Source organism: Gymnoscopelus microlampas (genome assembly GCF_963454915.1).
Source record: "Gymnoscopelus microlampas genome assembly, chromosome: 1".
Taxonomy (NCBI): domain Eukaryota; kingdom Metazoa; phylum Chordata; class Actinopteri; order Myctophiformes; family Myctophidae; genus Gymnoscopelus; species Gymnoscopelus microlampas.
In genome coordinates this window covers 41,556,681-41,579,180 of record NC_139962.1, presented here as the reverse complement: position 1 = coordinate 41,579,180, position 22,500 = coordinate 41,556,681, and the positions used below count along the sequence as shown (strand labels likewise).

Here is a 22,500-nt window from a genome sequence, read left to right as displayed (position 1 = left end):
ACTCGTATTGGCTATAGGGCTGGAGGGCATGGCTTGCATCTATAAACTCCAATGGGCCATTGGACCAGATGAAAACCAGCAACTCCTCTTCGGTTGATACTGGACGCCTGACAGGAAGTGAACACAGTGAGTCAAGTTCTCATATCTATTCATTTAATAATTTGTGCAAGATAAATATAAACATACCGCACATTGAAAAGACAACATCAGGCGAGCAATCAGAAACAACCGTCTGATGCAAGACCGTGAATGTGTTGGTAAAGTCCCATTGTTTATATGGGTCAGCCTGGGTCTCATGACGGCAGGCAGGTGTGTGTGCGCATGTGTGTGTGTGTGTGTGTGTGTGTGTGTGTGTGTGTGTGTGTGTGTGTGTGTGTGTGTGTGTGTGTGTGTGTGTGTGTAAAACACTATGCAAATCTCTGTTTCCTGAGGACTTAAAGGGTTTAGTCTGCTATGACCCTGCATACAGATCACACACTGATTGGTCAACAAGCTGGCCACGACCTTCAGCATCCAGCATGCATTAACACACACGCATGCACGCGCACCTGCGCGCTCACACACACATACGCACTCACAAACAAAATATTTGTGGACAATAGTAACCAGTGTTTTCTATATTGCATGTTCAAATTTTCCATCACTCTGTAATAATATCTTTCATACTGTTTCGCATGTGGTATACCTATTTATAAAACGTGTAGCTCAGTTTATGAAATATCATTGGTTTAAAGGTATGGCATGATAGCCATACAGGTATACTGTACTATGGCTAAATGTCTTTGTACGTTTAAACTTTCTATACAATGTATCCTCCTCATACAACATTTCATGTAATAACTTATTCTGTTTCACCTACAGTATATAGTACAACAAAAATAGTTTCTCATTACATTTTGATTGAATGAGTTAATACTTTTGAAACAAGGCAACACTCTGACAGAAGCATGCCTAACATTGCATGCCAGAGTGAGGCGAAAGCTATGAAAATACAAACACCACGCTGTTGACTCGAGTTACATACTGATAAGATAAGAACCACTTATATTGTAATCAATTTCAAAACTGTACGTAGCACTGTACAATTAAATGAGACTACCGTGACACTTTGTTGACAATGTCCGCATCTAGAAATGTTATTTTCTGCTCCTGAATATTTTGAACAAATCTTTAAAATAAAAAAAATCAGAATGTTTTTGTCTGGTAACACAGACACTCCAGGTGCTCCAGGTCTGTTCTTGACCAGCCAGAAGCATATCAGGCTGATCACAGCCTCCTAAATCATGATTACGTAGGCTATACATACGAATTATAATGCAATTGCAAGTACAAACGAGTGTACAATGAGTGAGAACAGCCTCGTCTATCCCTCCATTGCTAAGAAAAAGAACATTAGGGGCGATCACACCAGAAGCGTCTCCGAAGCGGCCCTGCAAAACCATTATTTTCATGTGGTACAGTGTTCCTGTCGTGTGCACCTCTCTTGCAGCACACACGCCTTTTTCTGGCTGCTTTTGGGCACAAGACACGACAAGTTGCACCGCTGTTCAAATGTCACATTGTGGGTCTAGCAGCCAGGCAAACAAACAAGCAAAAGGCAGGCTTTAGTACTGCTTTATCACTTCCTTCCTGTTTCGATCATGTTTGGCTGTAACAAAATGGAAAGCTATGAAAAGCTCCTCCTAGTGGTATGGAGTAGTATAAGCACCAGCACAGGCGCTCTGAGCTCCCTGGAACAAAATATTTTGAGATGGGGGTCCGCGGCCACATACATATAATTTTGGGGGTCCTTAACATGGAAAAGGTTTGAGCACCACTGATATAGCAACCAAACAATATATGTATTTGGCTGCGGACCCCCATCTCAAAATATTTTGTTCCAGGGACCGCCAGAAGCAAAGATTTGAGTTAAAAATGTTCGCTTTAAAAGAAGCACAATTTAACAAAAATCTACATTTTTCAAAAAATAGCCAACGTATGAAATAATGGTTATAGCTAAAATCTAAAATGACACAGATGCGTTCCCAGTCTTAATGGGTTAACTATGGAAGAGTGGATGGAGCAATCCACGTCTCTAGGAAAGAAATGCAGTTGTAGAAACAGGAGATTATGGAACATGGGGGGGGGGGGGGCAACCTAAATGAAGCAAACACCGTTCAGCAAACAATGTGGACCGTCACATACTGTGATGACTGATAAAAGGTGTCGTTTTAAATTTTCCAAAGCCATCAAATGTGCAGGTCAATGAAATGATGTGAGATTTCTATGTCAGCATCAGAAACAGCAAAGGATGATAGGCAGAAAGCTGAGACTGACCAATTTAGATTGTAATGAGAATTGTTATTAAAAACTGTTTTATTTGGTATGTCAAAAAATTGCATATTTTTGGCAATTGTTTACTAAAAGCAATAATTCACTCATGTCATATTGGGACGAAATCACAGCCAAGGGGGTTGTTGGCCCTTAGCTGTGAAATAATCATGACATACCATAGCCTGTAGTGAGTTATTGCTTAAATATATGGGCTTGTGTTGCGTGTGCGTGTGCGTGTGCATGTGCGTGCGTGCGTGTGTGTGTGTGTGTGTGTGTGCGCTACCAGTGTATATAGTAGGAAGTGATGAGCCCATTGGCTTTGTGTGGGGGGTTCCAGTGAACATCCAGGACCTGGGCTCCAGATGCCGTTACTGTGGGAGGTGACAGACCTTCTGGAACAGCCTCTGGTGTCTGCACGTACAGCCCCTCTCCCACACCACAGCCCTCTGAGAGAGAGAGAGAGAGAGAGAGAGAGAGAGAGAGAGAGAGAGACACCTGGTGTTGAGAGACCTCAACACTTGTATTTTGTGTTTCCCCAAAAAGTTGAAAGTTACAATGGGATTCCTGTAGATTTTACGGATAGCTTGTAGCTCATGTGAAATAACTAATAACTAATATAACCAGCTAAATAACCATTAATATAGTCAAACTGTATTATGCATATATGTTACAGTACATGTGGGAAACCAGTACATGTGGGAAAAGCGAAACGGAGAGTGCCCGTTTTCGGTTGCGAGCCAGTGCGGGTCGGGGGGGGTCACCGTGCGGAACGGAAAGGGACAAGGCCCCAAACGTGCGGGCTGCCCCCGCACGGGCGGCCGGAAAAACGGGCGCTCCTCGTTCCGTTTTTCCCACATGTACTGGTTTCCAACATGTACTGCAACATATTCATTTAGACACGTGGCTATAGGAAAATAATGCATACCCTCCAGGAAATCAGACTTGATTATTCTCTGTGTCCATGGAACAGGAAGTGGTAGTCCAGGAGTAATTTAATTGGAGAAAAGGTATTCTATGAGTGGTGATATAGAGTACACCAACGGCACTGTGATGTTTTGCTGTGACCTATCACTCCACTAGATACAGTAGCTAATGTTAGCCTGTTATTTACCCACTCAGTTGGGGCTGCCTGTTTATAAGTTGCTTAGCAAAATGTTTGTTGATGGAATGGTAAAGGAACAATATTTGTTGGCGGATCCAAACAAACAAAATCCTAAACAGTTTTCTCTCATTGTACTGTTGTATGAAATGTTGTGCTGTCATTATCTTCTACAATCAAATCACAGCCGTGCTGATGTACAGTATAGGAGCACTCCCACTTTTGGGATGTACTGTAGGTTAATGAAACCCTTTTGTTTTGTATTGGGAGTTAAAATGTGATACGTACCAGCCTGACAGGCCTGGACCCTGATGTAATAGGTAGTGAACGGCTCCAGACCAGTCACAGTGAGATGCGGGTTCTGACCGGCCGTACGTATCACTGATGAGTCACTTCCGGGATTCAACAGGATGTTATATTGAAGTGGCTGGCTGCTGTTGAACTGGGCTGAGGGTAGTTAGAGGAGAGAGAAATGGAGAGATAGAGTTTCATGTTTTATAGTAGTGGTTCTCAAAGTCTTTAATTTCAAGAACCCCCATAACTCTCAAATAGACCCTTGCCATTGCTTGTGAGATCCCAATATTGGTGACCTAACAAAACTTCTGTCAAGGTTAATAAAACATGCATACAACCATTTCACTTTCATCAAATTAAATGCCAGGAATAGTTATATTGTATCGGAATCATACTATATTGTCAGAATCTGCTTTGTTTGTAGGCTTATTTGTTGATGTAGTAAAAGTGTGATTTTAAGACCGTTTCACCACACAATGAATGTGAATGGAATCATTACCATACCAGTCACAGAGCACAGAAGCAACAGATAAAGACTCAGTAGACTAACTATAATGGATTCTCATTGGCTGCTGAACTGCCTCTCTGCTTTTATCTTTGTCTCTAAACACATCAACTTATTGTCTTTATGCCCCTTATAGCCGTCTCTCTCTCTCTCTCTCTCTCTCTCTCTTTCACACACACACACACACACACACACACACACACACACACACACACACACACACACACACACACACACACACACCTAGACTTTGTTAATATTCTGGGTGGCGGTTTTCCATAATTCAGGCCAACTGTATTGTGATGGGTTATTCAACATTCATGAACTCTGGATGTCTGGAGAAAGAACTGATTATCAGACAAATGAAAGGCTTCAATTATTCACCCTGCAATGCACACACACACACACACACACACACACACACACACACACACACACACACACACACACACACACACACACACACACACACACACACACACACACACACACACACACACACACACACACACACACACACACACACACACACACACACACACTTTTTAGCTTTTCAAACTGGCACTGCATGCATTGATAGCATATAGCATATAGCACACAAACGTTTAAGAGCACACACGCGGGTAGTATTGCATGCGTCTTTAACAGTGAGTTCTGCCATAAAGGTGTAATTGTCATGGTGATCCTTAGGTTCTATTATTTACAACCAATCACCAGCTCTGAAATTCTTCTGCTGCATGTGCGCGCACACACACGCACGCACGCACGTACACTCACACAACCAGATAAAGAGACACACAAACAATGTGGAAGACTTCATAAGAAGGCTTTTAAACAACCATACATCAGAGCACACACACACACACACGCACGCACGCACGCACGCACACGCGCGCCGCGGTACCACTCCAAACTGTGCAGGGTTCAGGGAGTTAACCATGCGTGAGGACCCAGGCAATATTTCTCCTCCTTTAAAATCAACCAGTAATGACACTAGAATAGACCTGCCTATGGAAATATCTCCACAATGATGTATACACACACACACACACACACACACACACACACACACACACACACACACACACACACACACACACACACACACACACACACACACACACACACACACACACTGCTGAGAGTGAATTCTTTGCTGTTTGTGAAAGAGGAAAACAGCTTAATGAGAGTAATAGTCAATGATGGATAGGTTGGGGCACACAATCACTTCCCTATATGCATGAAACCCAGTCCAGTGTGTGTGTGTTTGTGTGTATTTGTGTATGTGTATGTGTATGTGTATGTGCGTGCGTGCGTACGTGCGTGTGTGTCCAGGGCCAGAGAGGCCAGAAGGTGAATGGAAAAATACTGGGAGCTTTGTTTTCCTCTAACCTCACTCTTTCTCTCTCTAAAAGATAATTCATATTTTATGAAGTGATTCATCCATTTAGGTAATTAGTCTCTCATTATTATTATCATTATTATCATAACACCACATCTGGTTGTACACTTTTAAATTAAATTAAATCAAATTAAAATACATTTAATTATATTAACAGAGGATTTTACCGTGTGACCCTAAACAGTACAATTGAGGCTGTATTAGCAGCTTCCCAGATTAAATGTACAAACTGTGTGCAGAAAAGCTCATGGAATGGTTTGCCATATTGAGTCATTCAGTTTGACCGAGTCGAGGATGGCCGCCTCTGAGCCGGTCCATGGCGAGTGGCTGTGCTATGACGTGAGATCGCTATATAACAATTAGACAATATAGTCCTTAGTGTTCATTTAATTCGGAGAGTATAAAAATGGAACCAAAGGAAGTTGGTTTATGCATTTAATGGATACATTAACAGTGAGGATTTTACTGTGTGTACCAACAAGTGAAAAATAAAGGTCTTGTTTGTGTTAACGGAAGTTGGTAACTTTACCAGCGACATTTTAAATCATGGGCAATCAGTCATGCATCCCAACCGTATACCAAAACACAGAAGTTGACTGCTATTTATATACAATTAATTATACATCACTATATCATGTTATATCATTGAGCTATGGCGTTATATCCACAAAGGACGATTGTGGTGGAATGAACTTTCCACTGAAGTCAGGACAGCAGAGTCACTGCCCATCTTTCGCCGCAGGCTGAAAACCCACCTCTTCAGGAAACACTACCCTTCCTCTTTGTCTGGCTTACTTGTTGTTAACTAGTTGTACGAACTCTTGTTTTATTGTTGTACTGTTTTATTGGATCTTGTTTAGTCGATACACTTTTTGTATTAGCTTGTGCTCATTTGATTTTGATATTTTGTCTCATCTGTTTAAGAAAGTAGGTAGCTGATATATAGCACTTTTACCTTAGCGCTAGGTATACTCTTGGTTGCTTGTTTTTGCAGGAAATGCACTTAAGACTTCTGGTGATTAGTAGTTTCGTTCCCTACCTATGTTGAATGCACTTATTGTAAGTCGCTTTGGATAAAAGCGTCTGCTAAATGACTGTAATGTAATGTAATGTATTAATTTCATGTCACAGTCTCAGAAATGACTTTGGACAGGTGGAAAACTATGGCTAAACTTGCAGAGTGACACATTGTTTTACCTGCGTCACACCTTCTGATAATTCCACTTGAATGTTGACATGAAATAACAATCCCACCAGTGTTTCAATAGCATGAGTGTGAAAAGAATACAGCTTGTAGTGACAGTGAGCTCAAGCATGGATGGCAGCGCATATTTGTGCAATCCATAAACTAGGAATTCCTGGCCAACTTATCTGTGGCCCGGCACCAATCCGGGGACCGGGGGTTGGGAATATCTGCTCAATGACCACTGAATTACCCATAATGCCACGGTAAATCCCTGGCAGGAAGGTTTTGAGTGGTCAATGACAGGATAAATCAGAGAGCTGTGATTAGCACATTATTGTTGCTTTGTTCACAAACTGCAGTGCACACCTAGTGTAGCAACCTGCTATCCATAGATTGCACAGGTAAGCCACACCGTAATTAGATCCTGTCTTGTTTGGTTTTAAGTGTTGTGGAGCATGTGGAGCAACATACTGTAATGCTGTTTTAAAATGTGCTCACAGCTAATGAAGCGCCTGTGGAAATCAGCGTTTGCAGAGAGAAGGTCAGGACTCTAACCCGTGAGGTCATATGGATTTATAGTGTCCGAGCAATCAAGCATCTATCCATCCATCCATCCTCTTTAATATACTCCTCACCAGGAGGCGTCCAGGCAATGAAGAGGGATCGCGGTCCAGACACTGTGACATTGTAAGGAGGAGCGATCCCAGTTGGACAGTACACTGGTGTTTGGATGACATATCTGCCACTCAGACTGCTCCCGCCCCTTGTACTGGCTTCTAGCTCATACACATAGCTGCAGAGGGATAGAAAAAAGAACAGGAGAAGTATCAGTTAAAAAATATCATTGAAAGCTACATTACACCAGTGGTTCTCAAACCTTTTGCTCCCAAATTGATATGTACTTGGCCTGCGGACCGCCATCTGAAAATGTTTTGTGCCAGGGACCCCAGGAGAGAAGATTTGTGTTAAAAAAATATAAATTATTCAAACTTATACATATGTACAAGTAGATCTGCTATTTTTGAATAGCAAACGCATACATGGATAAAAAAGAAAAATCCCCTGTGTGATTGACGCGAGCTGGATTCATCAGATATAAAACAGAAGTGGATGAAAAACACATCACATTTGCTTAACTATTCAGAACACACAATCCTGGGCACTACTCTCCCTCTGCCAGCCTGGGGAGAGCCCCGAACTGAGCTCATGCTTCCTTCAACGCATGAGGAGTTAGCAGACCGCTTCTTATCACCTGACAGGGGGGAATTTCCCCGGTAGGACGTAGCGCTTGGAAGGAACACGTTATTCCAACCAGTTCCTTTCCCCTCCATCAGGCGCCCGGGCCCCTGGCTGACCAGGGGCAGGCAGTATAGAAACCAGGATTACTGCTAGGATTATGTTTTTTGTGAGGGTACAACTCCACACAGAAAGGCCCTTTCGCCAACCCCACCTAGGGCAGGGGTTCTCAACCTTTTCAGGCCGCGACCCCCAAAATAATGATATTATTTCCCGCGACCCCCCGCGTGCACGCGTGCGGTCCCGTTCGCGCGCGCGAAGGTTATTCAATTATAATAGGTTATTTGATAATTGTTTATTATCAAAACATTTTTGCAAAAAGTGGGTAAATTGAGTAAATTAACTGATAAAACATGAATTAATGATAACATAAAAAAATATTTTGTAAATTCACCAAAAAATCTGGCGACCCCCCTGGGGGTCGCGACCCCCAGGTTGAGAACCACTGACCTAGGGTATGGGCACTGATGACGCGGAGGAGAGAACACGCCCCCAGCGCCCACAGCGTCTCCGGCAGGAATCGAACCCAGGACCTTCTAGCTGTAAGGCGATAGTGCTACCGACTGCGCCAGTGCGCCCCCGAGGCTACATAAGGGTGGAGCTATAGACGTCATGGGACGTCATACTGTATATGGAACAGGACGTCATATATAGACAGTGCATAAGAGGCAGCTGCGCAGAAGCTTGGAACTCCAGAACTCCACTGGAAGAAGAGACGAGATGGTTAGTGAGTGTGCAGCTTGGGATGACATTGGTTCAGAACGAAGATGTGTTTGTGCTCAGGGAGCACAGTGAGGATACCCAAACTACAGAGTGGCAACACGGCAAAAGTTGTACAAAACAGTTACCTTCTAGGGATTTTTGTTATTTGATTTATTTCTGCTCTGCAACTTTGATGTTATAATTGCTTTCAAGTGTCTTGGAGTGTTATGTGTTATGCTTTCAGTGCCATTAAAATAAGAAACACAGACTGTCAGTGTCTCAAACTGATTTCATTTGTTTCATTTGTTTCTGTAAAAATAAAAATAAACCTCAATGATGGTCAATTAGTCAGTCTTTCAAAGTTGATAGCAATGGAAGTTTTTTGGTCCAAAAATTAAATAATACATATTTACTTCATTGCGGTATTTCTTATTTAATGTTTGGACTAAAACCGCCCATAGATAGATGTGTTCTGACCTGAATAGCATGATGAGGATGTTGGATATAGACATAAAAGGCAATTCTGCAATGTGGCCTGCATATTTACTGTATATTGTCTATTTCAGTGACTGGAGACAGAAATGTGGGGGCCTTTCGCAAAGGGCCCCCGTTTTTTTTCACCATCGCAAGATAGTGTGCACATTCTCCAACTAAATCATGGGACAATCGATATTCAGGGAGGATAGAGTGACCATGTCATCAATTGAAAATGATGATGAACATTTGGATTACTTCGTGGAGCACAATGTGGTGAGTAATCTAATAAAACAGAAATGACAGGTTGCTGTTTTTTCTGCTGTATGCGCATCGTGCCATGCACGCACTGTGTTTATTGTTTTAACATTAAACAATAAAGATATGATAAACCAGAATAGTCTAAATACAGTTTAGGTAAATAACCTTATAGTCATGTCCTAAGCCAAAATCTTATTTTAATCTTGAATAATCAAATGATTTAAGCATGCTCATTCTTTGTTGTTGAAAAGCAAACGTCGAGCCAGAATTTGCACCATACTAATAGCCGACAGTCGATGCGGTGTGGAGAGATTCAGCAACCTTTTCACACCTTTCAACCGACTGATCTCCGGACTTCATTGGACTAACAGTCTGTAGTAATCTGGACAACAACGTTTAGTGTGTGGCCTGCTTTACAAAGTGACGAGACCCTCACTGCACTAGTTTAAAACATGTAATGTGATGGGCGTTGAGAGCAGTGGAGAGGGAGGGGTAGAGAGTGGAGTGCATACAGTAACTGATTACATATGCAGGGCTCTTCAACAGGGAGTCTGGGACCACTAGGGGGTCCTCAGAATTACTACAGGGGGGCCGCCAAGTGTTTGTGTGATAGGAACCTTTTTTTTTATTATTATTTTGTTTTATTTTATTAACCACTTGATCCCTGGCATCCCTATTCTGGGGGTAACATTTGCCAAAAATAGCCGAGGCATTGTGAGTCTGTAGATCGGCTATTTTCGGCAGGGAAGAAAGAGCAGACCAAGTACAGAGCCATAGGTCAAGTTTACTAGGTATTGAGGGTTAAATGGTTATATGTCTGAAAAAAACATGAATCCAACACTGATGATAGTGCTGTCAAACAAGTCTATGAAGATATCTATGAAAAGGTATAATAGGCAACACAATTTTATACAATATGGGGGTCCCTGCTTCAGCTCTCTGTCAGCTAAGGGGTCCTTGGCCTGAAGGACATTAAAGATCCCTGGCACAGAGTCATAAAGTACAATACTACCATACATCCAATGACATTCTACTACTCTTTACTTTCAATGAAAAATCACACCCTGTGTGAAGGAAGCGGTGCCTTTGGGGCGGGGCTTAACTCATTTCAGTTCGTCCCTATTGGTGGTCTGAGTCCACTTACCAAATTTGTACTTGGTAGCATGCTGCAAACTGGAATAATGGCTGTTTAAAGCCCAGCCAATGGGCAGACAGAGGGCTTAAGTAATTACAGTTTGTCCCTATTGGTGGTTTTAGTTTATGTCCAAAATGTGTACTCCGTAGCATGCTGCGAACTTGAGTTATGGCTGTTTAAAGGCCAGCCAATGGGAAGACAGAGGGGGCGGGGGTTGAGCAATTCATGCTCGGCCCGTATTGGTGGTCTAAGTCCACATACCAAATTTGGACTTGGTGGCATGCTGCAGACTGGACTTATAGCTGTTTAAAATCCCGTGCTCATCCCGTGCTCATACGGGCGGACGTTCCTGGGGGTCCCTGGACCCCTCTTTGATAACCGGTGGCACGTGTGGCAAATGAGAGGAGAGATGGCATAGGCAATCTCCAAGTCCTTGTGTGTGTGTGTGTGTGTGTGTGTGTGTGTGTGTGTGTGTGTGTGTGTGTGTGTGTGTGTGTGTGTGTGTGTGTGTGCGTGTGCGTGTGTTTGTATGTGTTGCTTCTTTGCCGTGCTCATCCCAGGCTCATACGGACACACAGACGGACACACAGACAGACGGACACACAGACACACAGACACCGAGTCAAAGCCACGTATAGAGCGGTTGGCACCGCTAAAAAATGAGAATTTTGATTTAACACACACTTATTTTGTTGAGGTAAGGCCTATTATCTCAAATAACATTTAAATACCTGTTAAAACGTTTAAAAACAGGTTTTAGTGCTTATGACACCTTTAAGGCTCACTTCCGACCCCCACATTTTGTCTCTCCATTTTCTCCCTCTAATTCTTCCCCTTTATCTCTCTCTCTTTTTGACTTCCTCTTGATCCCTGAACACGCACACACACGCACACACACGCACGCACACGCACAAACACACACACACACACACACACACGCACACACGCACACACACACACACACACACACACACACACACACACACACAGACACACGCGCCCTCTCTCTCTTGCCAATGACATCATAAGATAGATTTCCTGGCTGTGGAAGTGAGCGTCCATTTAACATTAAAAGCCTTTAATTTGCTATAAACTCTCCTCACGTGCATTAACAGGAGCTGCTTGGGTTATTGTTCCAGCGCACAGCGTTTAAACAGGAGGCCATTAGCGGCTCTGGAGAGGGTCGGAGAACTATCAGAGAGGCTTTAAAACTATATGTTACTCTGTCACACACGCACGCACACAAGGCATATGCACAGTTGCACACACAAAAAACATGTGCTCCTCATAGAAATATAACAAACATTTTAGAATGAAATGGAGAGAAAGAGAGAGAGAGGGGGGGGCATAGAGAGAGAGAGAGACGGAGGGGTGGAGCATGGCATGAGGTTTCAATGGGAGAATGAACTTAAAAACTTCATGACTGGAAGATATTTATTTATATGTAAACACTGTCTGGATATCAAGTTTGTGTGTGTGTGTGTGTGTGTGTGTGTGTGTGTGTGTGTGTGTGTGTGTGTGTGTGTGTGTGTGTGTGTGTGTGTGTGTGTGTGTGTGTGTGTGTGTGTGTGCCCGTGCCCGTGTGTGCGCATGCATCTCATGGGGACAGCCAGAGTGAGGAGGTTAATTCTCTCGTCATCTTAGAGCAAAGTGACAGCTAATCAACATGGTCATAAATAATCAATGGCCACTTTGGACAAGCACACACGCATGAACGTGCACATGTACCGGCACGCACGCATGCACGCACGCACGCACGCACGCACGCACGCACACACACACTCACTAACATAGTACATACACACACTCACTAACATAGTACATACACCTAGATAAACGCACATGCCTGTCCAGATAATGGGGCTGATGTTCCCAATGTGATTCTGGATGCAGGGATAAATTGGGAAAAGGGGGCTTAGAGAGAGAGAGAGAGAGAGAGAGAGACAGACAGACAGACAGACAGACAGACAGACAGACAGACAGACAGACAGACAGACAGACAGACAGACAGACAGACAGACAGACAGACAGACAGACAGACAGAGAGAGAGAGAGAGAGAGAGAGAGAGAGAGAGAGAGAGAGAGAGAGACAGGATGGCAGGCTATCTGGAATTAGGGAAAATTAAACGTCACACACACACACACACACACACACACACACACACACACACACACACACACACACACACACACACACACACACACACACACACACACACACACACACACACACACACACACGTACATGACTACAATTGAAGGTTGTTATCCAGAGAATTGTATTCGGGGTAAAAGATAGAAGGAAGGAAGGAAGGAGGAGAGCTGGAGAAGAAAGGAGAGGAGACAAGGATACAAGCACAGGAGGGGAACAGAAAATAGTAGAGCTCAACACAACACAACAAAATGTACACAACACAACACCACAAAATGTAACACAACACAACACCACAAAGCACAACATTACAATACCACACAACATAAAATACTAATTGTCCATCTTGTTGGAGATGAATAAAGATTACATTCAAATGAACGGAAATAAAACCTATGCTCCACTGATGTCTGCAAATAAAACACCACATACCCTGTGTGTGATTTTAACGTGTGCAGGTGTGTGTGTGTGTGTGTGTGTGTGTGTGTGTGTGTGTGTGTGTGTGTGTGTGTGTGTGTGTGTGTGTGTGTGTGTGTGTGTGTGTGTGTGTGTGTGTGTGTGTGTGTGTGTGTGTGTGTGGCATGTTTGCATCTGTCATCAGCATGTTAAATATTTGCTCATTAAATGACACAAATAATCACACACAGTGAGGGACATGGAGAGGCTGATAGCAGGCATGCATGCAAACACACACACACACACGCGCTCACACACACAATCACCTAAAATGATGAAACTAGAGAGATTTAAAAATGATTAATTGATGACGTATTGAATGTGGAAATGTATGTATGTATGCATGCACACAGCATGTGCTTTTGTACGTATATAAACCTGTGTGTTCAGATACACATCCATGCGGGTGTGCGTGTGTGTGTGTGTGTGTGCGTGTGCGTGCGTGCGTGCGTGTGCGTGCGTGCGCGTGCGTGCGTGTGTGTGCGTGTGTGTGTGCGTGCGTGCTTGCGTGCATGTGTACAGTATGTGTGTGTTTATTTGTCACTGCACCTGTGGCCTGCCTCCAGGTCAGTGTCGGTGTAGTTGAAGTGCCCATGTTGTCCAGTAAAAACAGTGTGACCGTCTCTGATCAGCCTGTACTGGGTCACTGGCCCGTTAGGCTGAGCTGGCTGATCCCAGAACAGCTCCACAGCTGATGTGTTGACCACCAGGTGTCTGGGGCTGGACCACACTCCTGCAGGGGGACATGCATGCAGCAGGGCCGTCACCATCATGACATTTTACTTGCTGATTCATTGTAATATTGCAATTATTATTTTAATCGTGTTTTAGGCATTGGGCATTGGAACATACGTATGTAAAATTACATTTTCGTTAGGCTTTTACTGTAAGATTTTTAAACAAAAATTGCACAGGGCAGATAAGACAAATACCTTCAATAGACAAAGAAATGGTCAAACATAACTAATGTACTTTGGCCAAAATCGTCCAGATTTAATAATTTAACACTATCAAAACATATTATGAAAGTGGAAAAAAAATAAATAGTGGAAATAGTCAATCTACTCAAACTCACAACGCATCGCAACATGTTGTGAGCTTGTAGGTCTGCTATTTCCAATGTTTTTGAAAATGTAGGAAATGTTTTAAACAGCAATTATGACGATTATGCAAAATAATTGCGATTATGTCATAATCGTGACAGGCCTAGAGGACAGGGGGTGAGAGGACGAGAGAAGGAGCAAAAGATGGGAGAAGAGGAACAGAGAGCAGAGAGAGGAGAAAGAAAGAGAGGAGAAGAGGAGAGACATCTATACATTCGGGCTGATCAATGAAGTCATTCTTATTTTTTAAAGAACAGAAATTATAGCTACAGTAAAAGGAGCAAAGTAAACGAGGGGAGGAGCTGAAAACAAACGATGAAATAATTTGAATAAAGATGAAAATTAAGATGAAGATTAACACATGATATAAAACATATTACAAGAAATACAGAAAATATATAAAACAATAAACATAATGTATGACTTAACGAATGAAGGAGACATGGAGGAGATGGATAGAAGTAGAAGAGGGAGTGAATATGAACAGAGGAGGAGAGAGGGATGAGGAGGAAGAGAGCCTGTTCTTTAACATAAAACTTCCAACATGTGTCAGCTAACAGCATGCACTGTGTGCTCTGTGTGCTCTGTGTGTGTGCACTGTGTGTGTGTGTGCGTGCACGTACCAGCAGGAGCATCTTGCAGCGTTCGTCCTGTGGAAGACTGACTGGTTCCACAGCCGATAGCAGAGCAAGCCACCAACACAAAGCTGTAATCTGTGTATGGCTTCAGACCTTTTAAAAGACACACACACACACACACACACACACACACACACACACAGCACACGCACACACACGCGCACACAATTAGATACACCATATTCACACAGACATTTATTGACACGTGAAACTGGATCAAGTGTTTCTATTCAGTAGAAGTTAGTAAAAACATGTCTCATGTACAAACACAGTACCAAGAAAATCAAAGACAATGACAGCTCATATCACCCACTCCCATCCTTCTCATTTCTCTCTCTCTCTCTCTCTCTCTCTCTCTCTCTCTCTCTCTCTCTCTCTCTCTCTCTCTCTCTCTCTCTCTCTCTCTCTCTCTCTCTCTCTCTCTCTCTCTCTCTCTCTCTCTCTCTCTCTCTCTCTCTCTCTCTCTCTCTCTCTCTCTCTCTCTCTCTCTCTCTCTCTCTCTCTCTCTCTCTCTCTCTCTCTCTCCTCTCATCCACTCACCGGATGGATCTATACTGTATGCGCACATGTGTGTGTGTGTGTGTGTGTGTGTGTGTGTGTGTGTGTGTGTGTGTGTGTGTGTGTGTGTGTGTGTGTGTGTGTGTGTGTGTGTGTGTGTTAAATTATGCATGCGATAACTCAATAATGAAACAACATGAGAATGAGGCGTGGAGCTGACAGGACAGGAGTCTCATGGCTGTAATGTCATCAGCTTTTGATCTATGATAATTATCATACCTCTGTATGCGTTACGGCTACAGCCTCTACACATCTTTTATTTATGGACCCCAATGTAGGATCTATCTACTGGTCCTAGAACAGCAATCTGTTACATTAATGAGAACAGTGCACTTGATATTACAATAACATCAAAGGAACGTTCCTGGGATCAGAGTTGAAGAGCTGGTGATGAGGAGACTTTATGTCGTCAGAGTTTGAAGAAGAATTGATGAATAGAAGACCATTTTATATACATTACATTTGAATATAAATTCACTAAGTTGTTACCATGTAACACATTAAACCATATGTTTAATATTTGAACACATTAGTTTATCATAATTCACTAAGCTGCTACAATGCAGCACATTTAAACTCTATTTCTTATACAATTTTATAAACACAAAAAAGGAAAGTGACTCCAAACATCCTGAAACAATTAATTCTGCATGTCTGCTCATTCATTTAAATAAACAAACATGATACAAAAAAATAAAAATACAACATGAAATAAACATTAAACAGACCACAAAAAAAGAAATGTAATATTTAATATAAAATAATGGAACAAACATGATTTATTATTATTATTATTTTCACACAATCATTATTACATATTATTTATTCATAACTTTTTTATCTTAATGTTTTATCTTAACTTTCCTAATAAATTTTAGCTTATTTGATCATTTTGTAATTCACACACACACACACACACACACACACACACACACACACACACACACACACACACACACACACACACACACACACACACACACACACACACACACACACACGCGCGCGCGGAGACGTGTGCACAAAGTGCATGATGTCTAGCACAGAGCTGTGGTCCGTCATGTCTATGTGCTGCTCAGCCTGCTTAACATGTTTAACATGCCTCACAGGCACCATGCTTAACACAGGCTCAGATCAATGTGTGTGTGTGTGTGTGTGTGTGTGTGTGTGTGTGTGTGTGTGTGTGTGTGTGTGTGTGTGTGCGTGCGTGCGTGCGTTCGTGTGTGTGTGCGTTTGCGTGTGTGTGTGTGTGTGTGTGTGTGTGTGTGTGTGTGTGTGTGTGTGTGTAAATGTTCTCACAACGTTGCCTTGTGTTCGGGTTAAATAAAGGAAATCTGCCAGGCATACTAAAGCACTGGGGATCAAACTTACGGCTCTGATGAACTATTTAACCATGCAACCAAGTGTGCGTATAGGTGTGTGTTTCTCTGTCTGTCTGTCTGTATGTCTGTCTGTTCGTGTGCGTGTGCGTGTGAGCGTGTGTGTGTGTGTGTGTGTGTGTGTGTGTCCTAGCATGGTAAATGATGTCATTTGTTGCAACATTGAATGGAAGTCTAACAGTCTAACAACACAATACAAACGAACAAACACCAAGGAATGGAAGTATTCATAATATATAATTCATAATAATACAATTTGTGTTACTGCTGATATCTGGTTACTCTGAGCTTGTCGATCTGCTATTTTTGCTATTTTAAAATTTGAATTCTGAAAAGCAACAGTTTTGGATACCTTGAAATAACAGGCCTAAATGGGTTAAACACTATACTTAGCAAAACGGACATGAGTTGAACAGTTTTTTCCCCGATCCACACCATATCTTTTTATCTGCATGCTCACAACATGGCCCGCTGCAAGCTTGTAGATCTGCTATTTTTGGCGAATGTTCCCTGCAGAATAAGGATGCTGGGGTTCAAGTGCTTAATTAAAATTTCAGACATGCACAAATCAATCTGTTCTTCTAAGTGATGAATGCCATAGATATTAAATTATGCTACATAATCAATTACATGAAATTATGCTATATGATATTAAATGACGTTATATGATATAAATGGTCATATACAATATTAAATGGTGTTATATGATAATAAATTATGCTATATGATATTAAAATGATGCTATATTATATTAAACGATGATGCTATGATACTGAGGGCAGTGCCAAGATCAACAAAATAACTACTCTGTCAGGAAACTATTTATTATGTTGTTTTTAATTACTGAACCAACCAAGACTTTGGCTCTCTCTTAATATTCAAAGATGCGCACACACGCACACACACACACACACACACACACACACACACACACACACACACACACACACACACACACACACACACACACACACACACACACACACACACACACACACACACACACACACACACACACACACACACACACACGCACCTCTGCGTGCCACTAGATCTTTGACTCGTCTTTAATTTCAGCCTGTAGGGGGCAGCGTTGTTCTGCTGAAGAAATAACCAGTCTGACACGTCCTCTGTGTGTGCATGTGAGTGTGAGCGAGAGAGAGTGAGAGTGTGTGTATTGTGTGTGCATTCATGAGGGCTTGCCTTGTGTGTGTGTGTGCTTGTGCATGTGCATGTGCGTGTGCCTGTGTGTGCCTGCCAGTGAGTGCTTGCGTGTCCGCTTGTGTGTTTGATAACAGTAAGACAGAGAAAAGTTAGTTTTAACATTTATCATTGGTAAAGACAATACATACATGAATGGATGGATGAATGTATGGATGGATGGATGGATGCATTAAGGGGTGTAGGGAATGGATGAATGAATGCATGAAAGATGGATGGATGGATGAAGGGAGGGATATATGGATGGATGAAGGGAGGGATATATGGATGGATGGATGGATGAAGGGAGGGATATATGGATGGATGGATGAAGGGAGGGATAGATGGATGGATGGATGAAGGGAGGGATGGATGGATGGATGGATGAAGGGAGGGATAGATGGATGGATGGATGAAGGGAGGGATGGATGGATGGATGGATGAAGGGAGGGATAGATGGATGGATGGATGAAGGGAGGGATAGATGGATGGATGGATGGATGAAGGGAGGGATAGATGGATGGATGAAGGGAGGGATAGATGGATGGATGAAGGGAGGGATATATGGATGGATGAAGGGAGGGATATATGGATAGATGGATGGATGAAGGGAGGGATAGATGGATGGATGGATGGATGAAGGGAGGGATATATGGATGGATGGATGAAGGGAGGGATAGATGGATGGATGAAGGGAGGGATATATGGATGGATGGATGAAGGGAGGGATAGATGGATGGATGAAGGGAGGGATATATGGATGGATGGATGGATGAAGGGAGGGATATATGGATGGATGGATGAAGGGAGGGATAGATGGATGGATGGATGGATGAAGGGAGGGATATATGGATGGATGGATGAAGGGAGGGATAGATGGATGGATGAAGGGAGGGATAGATGGATGGATGGATGGATGAAGGGAGGGATATATGGATGGATGGATGAAGGGAGGGATAGATGGATGGATGAAGGGAGGGATAGATGGATGGATGGATGAAGGGAGGGAGATGGATGGATGGATGGATGAAGGATGGATGGATGATAATGAATTGCATTTTTATAGCGCTTTTCCAAGTGCTCAAAGCGCTTTACAATGGTTCATTCATTCATACAGGTGGGGGACATTGGGAGGATGGATGGATGGATGGATGGATGAAGGGACAGATGTGAAGGCCATTCTAACATGAGCAGCTCAGACAGACTGAGACAACAGTCTGTCACCCAAGGAGGTGTGTGTGTGTGTGTGTGTGTGTGTGTGTGTGTGTGTGTGTGTGTGTGTGTGTGTGTGTGTGTGTGTGTGTGTGTGTGTGTGTGTGTGTGTGTGTGTGTGTGTGTGTGTGTGTGTGTGCCTAGATATAAATGCTGTAGGAGAAAGAGAATGAGCGTGAGAGAAAGACGAAAGAGGAGAGACGAAGAGAAAGGAGAGAAAGTGATCAACAGAGAGTGATGGAAAGACAGAGATGGAGAGAAAGAGAGAGAAAGTGACGGGGAGAGAGAGAGATGGGGAGAAAGATAGAGAGAGAAACAAAGATAGAAAGACAGAGAAATGGAGAGAGAGCTTTGATAACACCTCTCCTAAATAATTAAGAGTTGGACTTCCTGTCTGTGGCTCTCTAATGTAGAGACAGGATCAGATCGCACACACACACACACACACACACACACACACACACACACACACACACACACACACACACACACACACACACACACACACACACACACACACACACACACACACACACACACACACACACACACACACACACACACACACACACGTATGCATGGTGGAATCAGGGATGAAGCAGAGTGAAAAGAAAGAGAGATTAAAGGAGGCATCGCCTTGGAAGAGATTACTGCTCTCTCCTTCCCCTCTCTCTCTGTGTGTGTGTGTGTGTGTGTGTGTGTGTGTGTGTGTGTGTGTGTGTGTGTGTGTGTGTGTGTGTGTGTGTGTGTGTGTGTGTGTGTGTGTGTGTGTGTGTGTGTGTTTTCAGTGTGGGTGTCATTTTTATTTCAGTTCAACACATTTTATGACCATGAATGTTACATGAGAAAATATTCAATATTGCCAAAGCAGCTGCATTTATAAAAGAGATCCTGTCTGTGTCTTCTAGAGCAGAGTTTCCTAAACTTTCCATGCCAAGAACCCCCAAATAACCACAGCCCCTTGCTTTTGAAACAGCTGGAAATTGCCAATCTACAAGTTCACTGCATTGCATCACATTCTTGAAATGTTTTAAAACATTTTTTACAAGGTCAAAAATAAGTTGCAAATGGTTAAACTGGCACAATAGTGTTATGAATTAAATTTGAATTTATGTACAGTATACTGGGCAGTGGACAACGGAAATGATGCGAGTTGGGAATGCATGCCCCAGACAGTTATGAAATACACTTTGTACCTGTTGTCAGAGTACCTATTAACCCACATATGGATATTTCTGTATCCGTCTGTCTGTGTCCCTTTTATGCCCATATATGGAGTTATGTTTGAGGCATGCCCACATATGGAGCTCAGGCCAGTCTATGAGATCAGTACTATGACCTCATATTGATGGCAGGAAGGTACTTCATATATGGGGATTTGCGGTTTTATATATATTTTTGGGAGATTGGCTGATCTGACCGACTTCCCACTCGGCATATCAGTCCCTCGGGTCCTCGGCAATACGCATGCCGAGTTTCAAGTCGATCGGTCGGGCCGTCCTCGAGCTATGCGGGGGACAGACAGATTTGCACAAACGCAAGCGCACACACAAGCGCGCACGCACACACGTACACAGAGATTTCGTCTCCATATACGGTCAATCAATCAATTAAAACTCCTCTCCTCTGTTCGTTCGCTCTCCTCTCCTCTTTTCCTTTACTTCAATAGTTTCCTCTTCTCCATTTCCTCTCCTCTCCTCTCCAGTGATGCAAACATGAGCCAACATTTTTTGGTTACAGTTTTTTTTTTTAGAGCAGGGTTAGAATGAAACCAGTGAAAGTTATGAATGGTGATCAGCACACTGCACTTCATGCTTAGAATATATACAGTTCTATACTAACAATATACTATATTAATTGTAATCTACTGTATTACATTAAAAGAGTAATGACGCCATACTTCTCTTTCTCTTCTCTTTATCTTCTCTCCTTCTCATGTTTCCACCCCCATCCCCCGCCCCGCCCCCTCCCGGTATGTGGGGCCAATCAGAACAAGAGTTAAGGGAGGATCCATTAATAAATAAAAGATATTCCATTCCCCGCTGTTCTGAATTAATAATGAAACTACAAAATACCAATTAAACACATGATTAATGCCATAATCTATATAATTGCAGGCAATAACTCATGGTGGGCCTAATGATGGCAATACTTAATATTGATTCCCATGGGAATATGTTAGCAGTGCTTATTTGTTGCTATGACATGTCACTGTTCAGTAATCATCGCTAACCAGAGGTTGTTTGTGACGCTTCCTGAAGATAATCATTTTTAAACTATTCTTAACCATAAACAGTAATAATGAACTAATACCATTTACTTTAATGCAAACTTTTATTTAACCAATCTATCAGATTTCTTTTTTTTTTTTACCATAGTGAGTCAGTCAGGCTAAAAAAAAAGCTAATCAATTATGTTTGTTTTATTCAGGAAAACAACAAACTATTTCACACCAAATCCTCCTTTTTCGACCATTTCACCAGTCAGAAAGTCAGAAAGTATTCTCCGCTGCCTGGCCAGGAGATCAATCCGTATAACATCAACATTATTGGAGGTGAACATCCAGATTGGTCCACGGTTCTACAGCTGAAGTGGGACGAGTGGACCAGTGGGCTGACTGGGAATAGTGGGAGCTGTTCTAGGATCAGCAACAGAGGAGTGCTAGCCAGGGAAGATGAATAATGGCATATTAAACATTAAGGATGGGGAGTTGTGAGGCAATTATTTCTGCTCATATTTCAGTGAAAACACTTAGATCCATCCATCCATCTTCTCCTCTCTCACTCTGTCTTTCTTCTCTCTATCCTCCCTCTCCTTCTGTGTACGTCTCTGTCTCGCTTTCTGTCTGTTATTTCTGTCTGTTGTCCTTTCTTTTACTTCTTACATTTCTCTCTCCCTCTCTCTCTCTCCCTCCCTCCATCTCCATCCTTCTCTCTCCTACCCTCCCTCCTTCTCTCTCTCCCTCTCTAATGCTCCAGGCGTAGGTGTAAGTGGTGGTTTGAAATCACTGCTAATAATGGATTAGATTTATCTGGTGGCAATTCATTAGAATAACACTGGACAGGGAAAGGAAACTGGGAGAGGGAGCGGAAACACACACACACACACACACACACGCGCGCGCATGCACACACA

At 42.7% G+C, this 22,500-nt stretch overlaps 1 protein-coding gene across 1 annotated transcript in view; it reads right to left on the bottom strand.

Moving 5' to 3' along the window:
• Positions 1–22,500, bottom strand: part of ush2a (Usher syndrome 2A (autosomal recessive, mild)) — a gene marked incomplete at both ends in the record, with an annotated part of 295,634 nt that overhangs the window by 43,533 nt on the left and 229,601 nt on the right. The window contains 6 exons of the mRNA XM_084054952.1: positions 1–107; positions 2,597–2,759; positions 3,701–3,859; positions 7,435–7,592; positions 13,825–14,008; positions 15,002–15,109. The exon at positions 1–107 is cut by the window's left edge and continues 111 nt beyond it. Coding sequence (XP_083911078.1) covers positions 1–107; positions 2,597–2,759; positions 3,701–3,859; positions 7,435–7,592; positions 13,825–14,008; positions 15,002–15,109 — 879 coding nt within the window. The remainder of the gene's footprint in view (positions 108–2,596; positions 2,760–3,700; positions 3,860–7,434; positions 7,593–13,824; positions 14,009–15,001; positions 15,110–22,500) is intronic.